At 40.7% G+C, this 13584-nt stretch overlaps 1 protein-coding gene across 5 annotated transcripts in view; it reads left to right on the forward strand.

Annotated features, from left to right (window-relative positions):
• Positions 1-13584, forward strand: part of mcf2lb (mcf.2 cell line derived transforming sequence-like b) — a 33646-nt gene that overhangs the window by 12460 nt on the left and 7602 nt on the right. For all 5 annotated transcript variants that reach the window (XM_040149295.1, XM_040149290.1, XM_040149291.1 and 2 more), the window contains exons 4-21: positions 2584-2674; positions 6382-6501; positions 6704-6820; positions 7289-7438; positions 7566-7690; positions 8713-8827; positions 8931-9050; positions 9907-10098; positions 10196-10387; positions 10679-10838; positions 11987-12048; positions 12170-12255; positions 12444-12510; positions 12595-12710; positions 12846-12915; positions 13011-13103; positions 13193-13285; positions 13401-13526. In XM_040149295.1, the coding sequence (XP_040005229.1) occupies positions 2584-2674; positions 6382-6501; positions 6704-6820; positions 7289-7438; positions 7566-7690; positions 8713-8827; positions 8931-9050; positions 9907-10098; positions 10196-10387; positions 10679-10838; positions 11987-12048; positions 12170-12255; positions 12444-12510; positions 12595-12710; positions 12846-12915; positions 13011-13103; positions 13193-13285; positions 13401-13526 (2095 nt within the window). The remainder of the gene's footprint in view (positions 1-2583; positions 2675-6381; positions 6502-6703; positions 6821-7288; positions 7439-7565; positions 7691-8712; positions 8828-8930; positions 9051-9906; positions 10099-10195; positions 10388-10678; positions 10839-11986; positions 12049-12169; positions 12256-12443; positions 12511-12594; positions 12711-12845; positions 12916-13010; positions 13104-13192; positions 13286-13400; positions 13527-13584) is intronic.

A 13584-nucleotide genomic window follows, 5' to 3' on the forward strand; every position in this document is an offset into this window, starting at 1 on the left:
TGACACCCCCAACAGGGTATACATAGTCCACAACCGGGGGCAAATGCCCTACATCTTTTTATTACGACCTTGAACAGCTGCTGCTAGGTTGAAATGAATACCTTTGGATCAATATTAATTGCAGACATGATTTCTAATGTTAATTCTATCATACCATGCTTGTGGATGCTTGTTTTCATTTAATATATGAATTGTAAGTCTTGTTTTTATTAAAGCTGAGGCTGATTACTTGGATATGTTGAATATTGAACACATTTCTTGTCAATTGATCTTCTTGGTCCAAATTCATTTATATTGGGCTTTGCATCTACAAACACAGTAAAATTAACTAATAGCTGTGTCGTTGCACAGATCGTGTCCCTATCTCTCTCCCTTATGTCTTATGTCTCTTCTTGGCTTTGCATATGTGCATTCAAGATGGATCTAGCTTGTTGGATTGGTTTTATGGTAAAAACATATAGTTAACACTTAGATATTTGGCTAGAATTGTAATGAATTCTTCTTTCGTGGTTATTTAATCTGTTTTTAATTTAAATTACCAGCGCCCTTTATATTCAAACAGTCGCTTTCTCTGCTCTGTTTAGTACTTCAGAAGGAGGGGAGGGTGTAGCAGTATGTGTATTGCTATGTCTGCATATGCATTCATGCAGCAAATTTCCCTCATCACTGCATTGCCATTAGGCAGAGCTTTTTCACAGCCCAGCTCACAGTTTGTGGTGCTTCCACATACTTGGACCGGAGTAATCCAATTATTATCAGGACACTCATGCATGTGCAGCCACAATATCACCAGGCAATTCTATGAATATTTAAATGATTATGATAATTATACATAGCACTGTATGATTTGCAATGACCATGTGTCTATTTACATTTTTATAAATTCAAAATCACCTTTATTTGGAAAACCAAATTTAGAAATTGTTCCTTAAACTGTGTTTTGATACAGTGTAAACACTGAATTGGTCCAAAGACTGACTCAAATGCTGATCACAAATGCTGTTTATTCGTAGGGGACAGTGCATCTTTATTAACAATTTGAAAACATCAGAGTAAATGTGGCTTAGATGAGGTATCAATGTATTACTACGTTTATTGTTGAAAAAAAATAGGAAAGTTAGCTGACGCACAGTTTGGATCATTGCGGTCTAGTAGCACTCGCAGAGGGCCATTTCACCATGTTCTTCTGATGTTCTCTTTCTTTGCCTGCGATGCTGTATGTTCACCATAAACCACCCTCTCATCTCAGCAGCCATAAATGGCTTAGAGGCAGAAAAGCTCTTGTCCCACTCTCCCCCTCCTCCTGCTCTGCAGCTGAGATGTAAAGCAGTTTGCGCTTTGAAAGCGGCTGTGAGAGTCTGTGTACATGATTGTATGCAGAGCCGAGAAATGGGGATGATGGAAGAAGATAATAGGAAAAGATGAAGGGGGGGGGGGGTTACAGGAAACAACATGCATAAACATTCTGCATTTTCCTAAACACTAAAAAACCCTCATGCTCATAGTGGCATCCTATATGAGCCTCTCCCCGCCCCACATCTATAAAGTTCTACTGATTGGCTACTACAGCTGCTCCTCACTATGCAGCCATCTTGTGATTGGCTTGTGTCCCAGCAGCTCCAAGTGTCTCATTGGATAGCTTACAGATGCCGCACAGGGGATGCAGAGGCTGGATGCTGCGATGGTCTCCCGCATTTGGCACCCTCCCCTTCAAACAACACAGCACGCTGGGATATACTCATCTCCTTTTTTTTTTTTTTGTCTTTTTTATTGCAAGGACTGCTCTTTTAATCTGCCGCCACCCTGTTTGCGCAGTGAATAGCTGCAGACTGGCAGATAGGGAAGCAAATACTTGAAGATTATTGGGATATTTCTGCAAGAAAGATACTTCCAGCGCTAAGGTGCTCATGTGTCACCTATGCTGTAGGTGCATCATGTTTTCAGGTAAGCATAGGGGATTCTGCTGGTGAGCTGCACGTGTGAGTGTTATTGATTGTCGGTGTGTAGCCCTTCTCTCTTCTGGGACCAGACAGACAGCAGGCGAAGGGGGACGCAGGGGAAGGGGGACACAGGGGAAGGGGGACGCAGGGAGGGAACAGGGGGCTGGAGGCTGGTGGCCAAGAAATCTGGAGGTGCTTCACAGCGTCTCCGTTTATGGACTGCAGCAGCTGTCTAAGAAGATAAAGAGCAGCATAACAAAACAGCAAGCTGTGGACAAGCACTTGGCTTCTTCAGTGTATGTTTTATGTTTTTTTCTCTTTTCCTCATCGTGCTGTTTTGTTTTTTGTGGGCTCCCTACTTTTCTGTCTTTAAAAGTGGCTATCAGGAGTCATTGCATTGTAGAATAACTTTCTGATTTTCTCTGTGGCCCTCCAAACTATGCTGCAGTGTGTGATTGATTTTTTTTTTTTTTTTTTTTGCAGTGTGAGGTAAAAGTTTAGGTAGTTTACATGATCTCATCTCACCATTCACTGTTGAATGGTGAGGTTCAACAGTGTTCTGCTCACGCCCAAACTATCTCTGTGAGTGAAATAGACCAGTGTGTAATTTGTGTTAAAAATGCTGCCTCTCTGTGTGTTCCAGTTTGTCGTCGACAGGCGTGGGTTTCATCCTGGTCATTGATCGCCGGCAAGACAGATGGGCGGCTGTTAAGGGGACCCTGCTTCGTATTGCAGTAAGTTTGTCTTTGTGTCTGCAGATGTGACCATGCACTTACTTTGTGTGTGCATTGTCTTAATTGCGAATATCTGTGTGTCTGCGTGGGGGAGAGAAACAGCCCTTTAATCAGCTGTTGAGGTGATGGGACCGGGGTTTCAGAGGCACTGGCCTTGCACCCTCACCCATGGGGGGAGGCGGTTTTTCAGGCCACAGAGAGGTGTTGGTACATCCCCATCTCTCTTTCACAGCTCCATCACTAATATCACCCACAACCACCCTGGGGGGTTGATATGAGCCAACACCGCCGTTGAACTCTCTCCCATCACCATCACAGCCTGCCATGTGTTTCCATAGCTACAGGAGAAAATAAATGGTCACATGCCAAAAAAGACAGAAGGAGATGATGTTTTTTTTTGTTTTTCTGTTCACTCATTCATTGAAATCTCACTCATCTCTCCTTCAAGCTGATTTATTAGAAAATACTTTTTTAAACAGAAGGCCTTAACTAAATCAGTCTAGATAACGAGTAGGCCAAATTATTTAAATTCACTAATACTCAGCCTGGCTTAAGGACTCTCATGCTGCGTTTCAGTAGCTGTGGCCTACTGGCCTCCTAAATTTGAGGGTTTTGTTTTTTTCTTCTGCTGCATGCTTTTGCATGATGGGAGACAGTTCTATAAGCTGTCTCCCTTCTTTTTAGCACCTAATGTATTTTCTACCTAATGCTTCATCGCACCACATGATGCGTCATTTTTGATGCTGAATAAGGGGGATCTAGTTGTAGAGCATCAGGAGTAATCAGTTCATCTTCCACTTCTTGTCCCTCTCACTGTTCTCTTCTGGACAATGAGCTGGAGCATTGATATTTTCAACTGTGTTTCATGGTTTCTGTTGGGGGGTGGTGAATCACTGACAGCTCTACTTAATGTGTGTGTGGAAGAGCAACCCCCCCACAGTCTCTCAGCATATTTAAACAATGAACAGCTGAGTAGCAATCCATTTTTAACAGTTTCACCAATTTCACTCATTGCAACATCCTGAATATATTCACAGTAGTGTAGACATGTTTATTATGGTCAATATACAGTAAACATTTGTGTTTTTCAAACATCTTGTGGAGAATAAAACATTAAGTAATTGAATATGTTTTGGGTTGGACAGATCTTCACAGGTGTATCATTAATGGCCGAAAAGTAATAAATCAACACAGGGGGGCTATACGAAAAGATGAAATATCTGAGAGATGAATATCACCACCCGTGGTCTCCAGAGAGATGAGAGACCCACTCGCTCATTTCAAATTAAAAACAAGCTTTATTAATCCCACAAGGGGGACTTCTACAGGCTGACAGGCTGGTAATAGGTGGCATTCAGTTATCCCTGCAATAATGTCCTGTTTGGAGTGATTGAGCCAGACTGCTAAATACATCATGATGAAAACCGGACTTTCCGAGCAGCTACTGTCTCTTTGTAGTGGAGACTAGTTCATGGGCTACATTAAATCATATTCCGAGCACATTGTTATGTATTTACTCAGTAAGGTTATTTAGTCGGTGTGTACATGAATGTAGATGTGTGGATCTGAGTGAGTGAGCGTGTCTGCTGTTGAACGATTCTCTTTGTCTTTGGTTTTTTTGTGTGTCTATGTATATGAGCACACTTGTGTATACATTTGCGTGTGTGAATGTGGCTCAGTGTGTTTCAAGGAAAGCTACCCATTTGCCGTGCATGTGTGTGTGTGTGCCTGTGCCTGTGCCTGTGCCTGTGTGTGTGTGTGTGTGTGCGTGTGTGTGTGTGTGTGTGTGTGTGTGCGTGCATCTCACAGTCTACCCTCAAACAAGTAGACCATGACCATAACTGCCAGTGACCACAGATCCAAGCAGCATGGTTGAATGGTTAGAGGCTACAGTCTACATTTAAAGGTTAAGGCGAGAGCTATTCTACAGGGTTGTTGTTGTCAACAAGCCCATTAAAAGACCAAAATCAACAATGAATTAGTCTGTCTGTCGATCCTTTCCAACCTCTCAACCCTGTCTGTGTCCTTTACCTCTAAGCTTATTGGTTCTTACTTAAGACAAATCAGTGGTCATGAATATTTAGTTTCTTCTTTAAAAAAGGCAAAATAAACCCACCCGTGGGGGGTTTTGGCTTTGTGTGCTTTGGTCTGTACCGGACTCAATCTTCACAACCTTGACAAATTATACATTATTTCAAAGCTCTGAGTCTCCTGATTCTGTCTGCGCAAAGCATTGTAGGATCCCTATATCACTGCAACAGCTGAATTGGTTAAGACTTAAGTGTTTTCCACACCAAAGGTGCTACTACAAGCTTAAAAATAGGTGAGGCAAAAAAAAAAAAAAAAAAAATCTACCAGGATCTTTAATACTCATTCTGACTTTTTGTTTGTAAAATTTAAAGAAGAGTTACCTTTCAGAGGAGACCAGGGTTTTGAGTGTAATCTGAAGGGTTGAAGAACAGTAACCTTTTTATTTTGGGATGGGATTTGTTGACAATAAGAAGAATATAGAATCTTGCCAATTTTATCCTTTTAAAAGGTCAATTTCTGCTACACAATATTATCAAAACCATTAACCATAAATAAACTGAAAATTAGCTCTTTTTTTGTTGTATGGTAACACCCACTATTACCATGATATAAGATCAGCTGTGTGTTCCGAAGACTGTGGTTTTCATCTCTCCAGATGGTTGATCATCATTTTCAACACATTATTCTCCTCCTTCCAGCAGGTCAGCAAGTACAAGCACTGAATTGATTTATTAATTCCTTTAACAGTTCAGATCCTACATGGGTTTGTTTTTTTTATTAACAGTGTATTCATTTTTGTTTCTGCTTAGCCCAGCATTCTTCAATACCCTCGGGGAGGAGGGCTAATCAGGCAAACCAACCGTTTAGGTCGTTTCCTAATTAAAGCTGCATTAACAGTTGCATTGCCCTGGGAGTGGAGATCACTGTCCACCCTAAACCATCGTCCAACATCTTTCACAGCAGTACTTATCCTCTCAGTGGATGTCAATCACAACATTTTAATTGACATTTTTTTGGTTCTGTTGGCTGAGCTGAGTGTAAGGGGGATACACAGCATAAAAAAATAAGGACGATTAGTATCGATGTTCCAAAAGCATCTGGCAAAACAGTTTTAGTTTGGTGAGTCTTTGCTTTATGCTGAGTATGTTTGTTAGAGACAGCTGTTTTTCTTTTCATGTCAAGGCTATTTAATTCATAAAGCCCAAAACCACAAATCATAAATTTGCCTCAAAGGGCTTTACAAAAGTAAAATTTTTACCCTGTGCATCATCTGTATTAACAAATGCATCAAAACTATGCCAATTTCAATCTTAACAACATGTGCCCACATGTGCGAGTTGGTGGTGGTTCTTTTGTACCTTCGTTATTCATGCAAAATCATCTTGGGGACGTGAAGATTAATGTCCCTGCCACAGGATAATGCCCTACATCCCCCACACCTTCCCCATTCTCTTGTATACACCACACACTCCATGTACATGCTTGAATGTGTTTTCACATGGGGGAGAGAGAGAGAGAGAGACAAAGGAGGGAATAATATACAGGAATAGCTGGCTGTCAGCAAAAAGGGCAGAAAACGTGTGGCTGAAGTGAGATGCATAATTGACTCAGGGTGGAGGAGGATCCTGCCTGCTTTGTCACATCAGTGACAGTCTCCATCTACTCTCCAATTTCAGGGCTCCTTCCCAGGGAACCTCCAGCTGGTTCTGGTTCTGAGGCCCACCACCCTCCTGCAGCGCACACTGTCTGACATCCTCTTCAAGTTCAACAAGGATGAGTTTAAGATGAAGGTGCCGGTGCGTGCAGTAACTCTCTCACTTGTGGAAACATTGTGTATATGTTACATAGTGTTTGATATGGATCTTTGATTTTATATATTATAAGATCTAAAAACTAAAATATTTTGAAGAAATATATTACAAACAAAAAAAAATTGACAGTTGATATACAGTATTTATAATATAATGACATTCAGGTAATAGTATGTTTCTGTCTCAGGTGATCATGCTGAGCTCTATAACTGAGCTGCACTCCTACATCGACCGCACCCAGCTGACCCAGGAACTCGGGGGAATGCAGGAGTACTGCCATGAGAAGTGGATCTCTCACCGCACTGTATGTACACTGTACAACATACACCACTTTACACCGAACAGTTTGGATGGGCAAAATACACACATCATACATGTCATTACAAGGAGCTTAAATAAAATAAATGAATATATACAGTGAAATGAGTACACTTAAAGGTGAGAAATAGAAATAAGGATAAAAAAAACAGGAGACAAAGAGGAAATTTAAGTCTGATTTGAAAAGCTCAGGCCAAAATACTGTGATGAAAGTTAATTTTACAGTACATGTATTTCTACTTTAGGAATAAAACCTCAACAAAAGGTGTTTTTGCACAACTGCAACAATATATTCAGTCAAAAAATAGCGAAAAATAGTCTTGCATCTCACTATATCAGCATCATACTGTATCACCTGAATCTAGAAAATGAAGGCACTGCAAATGTAGCATTTTCTCGATTCTCATCACAAACATGCATGCAGACAATCTCTGTTGCGTCTTGTATTCGTCAGGCTATTGAGGGCTTTGCGCTGATGGTGAAGAAAACAGCACAGACCCTGCAGTCATTTGGGACTGAGCTGGCTGAAACTGAACTCCCAAATGAAATCCAGGCCACAACCATCCTGCTCAGCACACACACCAACAAGAAAGACAAAATGAAGGTAACACCATTAATATACACCAACACACCTTGTCTTTCTTTACTACTCTGTATATTTCTACATACAGTGTATGCAGTTATGTGTTTGGATTATACATGTGGTTCCATCTCCCTGGGTGTGTCTGTAGGAGGATCTGCTGGTGGCTCTGGGTCAGGGCAGCAGGCTGCTGGAAAGCATTAATGAGCCTGTAGTGCGAGATCCCGACCACAACATGAACCAGGATGAACTGGAGAACCTAGCTACAGTGCAAAGGTTAGAACCACAGGAGCTGACAGAGCTGCAGGATCGCTACTGGAAACCAGACAGAGCTGATTCTCTAGAGGAAGAAATAAATCACGATTACCATTATGGAAAATACAGGAACCAGACAGGCGGAAGTGACATTAATTCAAATGTTCTATTTATCTAGTTTATCATTTAACACAAAAATATACATCGGTGTCATTGAAAATGGCTAAAGTTACAATAACACTTTATTTGGGTAACTAACACTGCACAATATTTAAAGTGTCAAAGCCAAATCTGCTGACACTGTCACTCTTTAGAAACTGGATAAAAGGCAAGATTAGTGAATTATCCAAACAAAAAGTTGAAAGAAATTTTTTTTTTTAATTTTGTAACTTATCATTTTAATTGATAATCATTCAAACTATTTATCAAGTAACAGTATCAAACATTTTTAATTACAGCTTACCAATGTGAACGGTTGATTGTTTGTTGTTGTTGTCTCCATTTCATACACTGCAATTTTAAAATGAATGCCTTGGGTTTTTTTTACTGTTAATGGGGAAAAGGCAGTGTCTTAAGACTGTTTTCATTATTTTTTAACATGAAGACAAACTGATCATTAATCTCACTAGACTTTTTAGTTACACACTGCAATCACTTGACCATAAGTTAAACATAAATAAGTTGGACTGAACATATAGTGCCACCATTGTTGTACAGATCCTCTTATACAGCATCAGATTTATCGACGTAGCAAAGAGTAAAGCCAGAAGACTTTTGTTTTGTTTATTGATGGAAGGTGATTTGTTCATGGCTGTCTGGTCTTTTCCATCAGTATAGTCGCAATAATAGTTGCCAAGGCAGTGTGCTTTGAGGTCAGTCAGTATTTTGAGCAACACTAGAGGCACTGATTCTCCTGTCAACAGGCATTAGCTCCACATAGCATGCGCACACACAAACACACAGAAAAAATATCCAAATACCTCGGTTTTTTAGAGTCAATCTCTCTCTTACTCTTCTCATGTCTTTCTCTGCTCCTCTGTCAGACTGCTGTCCCAGCTGGATGAGACAGAAAGGGCTTTCGATGAGTTCTGGGTGAGGCATCAGACCAAACTGGAGCAGTGTCTCCAACTGCGCCACTTTGAGCACAACTACAGAGAGGTGAGCGGGAGCCTGTTAGCTCAGGTGAAATCCTCCGTACTCGACCTCAGTCAACATGATCCCTTTTTTAACCTGAACACTTACTGTGGTGTTTCTGCTGTAGGTGAGGGCTCTGCTGGATCAGGTGTCAGAGAAACTTGCAACCTTCTCTGAGGTTGGGATCAGCCCAGCCCACGCTGACCATATCTTCTCTGAACTCACCACCTACGAGGAGAGAGTCTGTGTAAGTAATGCCCAACCTCTCAAAATCAAAGCTTTGTCCAACCATGGCATGAATAGCTGAATAATATCTTCATAATGTTGGTTCGTTTAATTCTCAGTTTTGTTTGTGTTTCTATAACAAGTCAGTTGTATATACATTCACATATTCTTGTTTCACATCTAACAATGTCAATCCAACAATGCTGACAGTCTGGTAGACTTTTTGTCATCAGGAGCTTGGAAAATTATTGGAAATTTAATAGAAATTTAGCTTGTAATACCGCTTTACATTTTGTTCCAAACGAATAATTTTTTTAGATGCTGTTTAGTAAGTTGGAGAGAATAAACTGCAGTAATACTGTACATGTGATAGTATCTACACAGTGTCTTCCTGAATAAGGTCTGATGGAGCATAGTTTCATTAACAACTAGAGAGCTGAGCGCATTGCTCTGCCAAGGCTGCGCAATCATCAAAAATTAAAAGTTAAAAAATAAAAATTTGGATCCATATCTGAATCAAGATACACATATCAAGCAAGTTGTTTGGCTGATGGTGGCCTTGTTTTTTGGAGAGGAGCTAAAAGGAAAATTATCTTCTGGGGAATGTTAGGGCTTTTAACAAGGATTAATTGTGGGGAAACTGCTCAATTGCACATTGGATTCAAAAGCTTCGGGAGTTTATACCTACAAAAATTCACAACCAATTAGGGGAAAATGTATAAAATTAAAAATATATATTATTGTTATACTGATTTCAGGCTCATCAACATGTGTAGCAGCTTTGGTTAAAAACGTTTGCAGGAAGACTGGTGAAAGAACTGCCAAAATACCTTACTTATTGGCAGAGGTCCTAACTATCACGCCACACTGCTCCACAGGAGATGCTGGGTAGAGCCTTGACCTTGTCCCGTGAGGGTGATGAACTTATCCAGAACTCGCACTATGCTGAAGACTCCATTCAGCCCAAGTGCAGCGAGCTCAGGGCGGTCTGCGAGAACGTGAGTTGCAGCCTGAGGGCCAAGAAGGACCATCTCCTCAAAGCCATGGAGCTGCACCACTGTTTGGAGAGGGTGAGAAGACAACACACACAGGCACTCCTAGTACAGTTTCCTTGTCTTGTTGGGTTTTTTTCTTTTCTGACCCTTCCTCCCTTTCTGTCCCTTTCAGGCTTCTAAATGGGTTGATGATGGTATATACCTCCTGGCCTCTCAGCCAGTAGACAAGTGTCAATCACATGAGGGGGCTGAGTTAGCCCTGCAGGAGCTGGAGCGTTATCTGGATAACGCAGGCCAGAACCAGCTGACAGACCCCAGTACCATCTGGAGAGAATATGAGGCAGTGATAAACCAGCAGTTCAAGGTAAGAACCACAACCTAAGAATATGTGTTGTATTTTTAAATGTCACTTACACATTCAAATAGATTGTAACAACTTGATGCAGTTATTGTAAACTGATATGAGCAATGTCCAATGTTATTGTTCACATCTGTCTAACATCAGTATGGTGTGAGGTCTCAAATCATTTTGGTACTGCTCTAATAATGTTAATATACTGAACACATTTAAATGTGAATTTAAATGATCTGCTGAACAAACATCAAATATTAATGTAGAATATTGACACCCCTCTGATGACTTCCTGTGTGTCAGGAACAAGTAGAGAGGATTTTCCAGAAGCAGGCGTCTATGCAGGAGATGTTTGACAAAAGGAGGGTCAGCCTGAAGAAGCTAGCAGCCAAACAAACCAGACCGGTGCAGCCGGTAGCCCCCAGACCTGAGGCCTTCATCAAATCCCCCCTCAGCTCACCCGGTCAGTCTCCACATAGCCACACATGGACCATTTATTTTTACACTGTGCAGAGTCTTTTCAGACTTTTTTTTTCTTAGAGGATTTTATGTTCTGTTCTTTGCATGACCCTAATAGTATTGAAACTATGCCTAACCCTGTACATAAATGACCAAACTCAGGTTCCATTTTCCACAGCCCTGGAACACTTAGATGAAAAATACCAATCTCACATTTGGCTTCTACTGTAGAAATACTGTAGAAATCCACTCGTATACTTGCTCACACCTTCTTAAGGTTTTAAAAGAAAACAAAAAGCATTCATGAAGGCTTTTATTGCAGTCTTGCTTGATTTATTGTCCAGTATCTGAGAATTCAACATTCCAGTTAAAAGTTTTTATCAAAAATATACTAAACAAAAATGTATACTAACTATGCAACCCTGTAGCAAGGAATGAAAAATCTCGATGTAGCATTTAGCTTATGCATGGCAATACACAGCAATCTTCAGGGCACCTTGTTATATATTGTATAATCTTCAAAACCTTAACCCAATAAGTGCTGCTCTTTCAATACTTTTCTTGTTTGTTCTAAATTTATCCTGAATACAAAAACAATGAAATGTGATTAGCAAAACTTCTGAAATTTTGATTAAATGGTTGTTTATCAGCACAATAAAGCCTTGTTGAAACAAAGGCTAGACTTAATCTTGCAAACAACAATATTTTACTGTAATATAAAACACTGAATATGTTTGACTATTAAAACAATTAGCAAATTGGCAAATAGTATTACTTGTCCATGTGTAAAAACACAGACAGTTCCAGCATCAATCACCAGCATCAAAAAGAGAAATAAACAGTATGTTGTCTGTACAGATGCACAGTTATAATGATCAAAGTTTATAACCACAGTATTATGCTGTATGTAGGTGATTTCCGATAAAATAAAAAGCCACAAACATTTCTTTTTTCACTTGTATCTATTTCCTAACTCAAATGTCCTTCTATTGCTATGTTCTTCTATTGTACTTACAATTAATTTACAATTACAACGCCATAGGTTTTAACTACAAAATATATGGCATTCAAAAACCATGAATACCTATTGACAAGCCTATCCCATATATACTGACAAGCCCAAAAACGATGACTCTGTTTCCTCATCCCCAGCACACAGAGCACAGCAGGAGAAAAACTGCTCAGAGATGGACCCTGGGAACAACTGTGAGAAAGTGAGTGGAGTATTGTCCTGATTCTGTTTGTGTCTGCACACTGTCTCTCCACTGGTTCTCTAAAGGTTGTATTGTCTGTCGCTTATCATTGGTCATCCTATGTTGTTGTTTTTTTTCCCAGGGAAACGGCCAACTGCAGAATGGAGACAGTAACAGCAGACATGCCTCTCTGTCAGAGGAGGAGGAGAACCTGGCAGTGCTCAGGAGGTGAGGGGATCGGCCGTCGCTCTTTCATCTGTAATCAAATTACACAGCAGATGGACTGTGTGGAAACAGTTATCCCATTAACTGTAGTGCTGTCTATCTATCTTTTCTGACTACAGCAAATCCTTTATTTGATCTCTCTCTTTTTTCCTTTCTGTCTGTCTCACTCTACATTCTCCTTCTGTCTGCAGGCACGTTATGAACGAGCTGCTGGAAACTGAGAGAGCCTACGTAGAGGAGCTGCTCTGTGTATTGCAGGTGTTGATTCGCTCCACTGAAGGATTCATATTCTAGTCTTTCACCGGTGCCTGCGATTTCACGTTTTGTTTTTGTGTGTTACAGGGATATGCCTCTGAGATGGATAATCCAGCAATCTCTCACCTCATCCCTGCTCCTTTGCAGAACAAAAAGGAGGTTCTGTTTGGCAACATGCCCGAAATTTACCACTTCCACAAGAGGTGAATGAGCGCCATCTGGTTGTCATTGATGATACCTGCACTGTGACTTGACATCTTGTTGGCCATCAAACATAATCAGCATTTCAATCATTCATCTTCTTTATCTTTTCTCTTTCATGATTTTGCTGTTTCCAGGACTTTTCTGCGGGAGCTGGAGCAGTACACCAACTGCCCAGAGTTGGTTGGAAGGTGTTTTCTAGAGAGGGTGAGTGAATCATGAGATTTGCAGCGCAGAGATGTGAATCCAGCAGGGCTGATGAGGTTTCCCTGAATACAAATCGTTTGCACTCGCTTCCTCAGATGACAGACCTGCAGATCTATGAGAAGTACTGTCACAACAAGCCTCGCTCTGAAAGCCTCTGGAGGCAGTGCTCAGACTGTGCCTTCTTCCAGGTGAACAGACCGTCAGACATTCTGGTTTTAACTTAATGTTAATTGGTTTGTTTTATTCAACATTATTCTTTTCTGTTTTATTGCATCAGGAGTGTCAGAAAAAGCTGGAGCACAAACTGGGTTTAGATTCCTATCTGCTGAAGCCTGTTCAAAGGATTACCAAATATCAGCTGCTACTGAAGGTATGATACTGTCTGTTAGCAACAAGTCAACTGGATTGTTAAATTGTGTTTTCTGTGGGACTTCAGTTTTTCATTCATTGCTACGAGCTGCTTGCTTACTTTTTGCTAAATACAGGAAATGCTGAAGTACAGTAAGGGCTGTGAGGGGGCCAATGACCTGCAGGAGGCGCTGACCTCCATTTTAGGCATCCTCAAGGCCGTCAATGACTCCATGCACCTCATTGCCATTACAGGATATGAGGTAAGAAGTTAAACAGGATCCAGATCCAGGCTTATCCATCACAGAACAGATGCTTGAT

The sequence above is a fragment of the Xiphias gladius genome, chromosome 16 (genome assembly GCF_016859285.1).
Source record: "Xiphias gladius isolate SHS-SW01 ecotype Sanya breed wild chromosome 16, ASM1685928v1, whole genome shotgun sequence".
In the NCBI taxonomy this organism is placed as follows: domain Eukaryota; kingdom Metazoa; phylum Chordata; class Actinopteri; order Istiophoriformes; family Xiphiidae; genus Xiphias; species Xiphias gladius.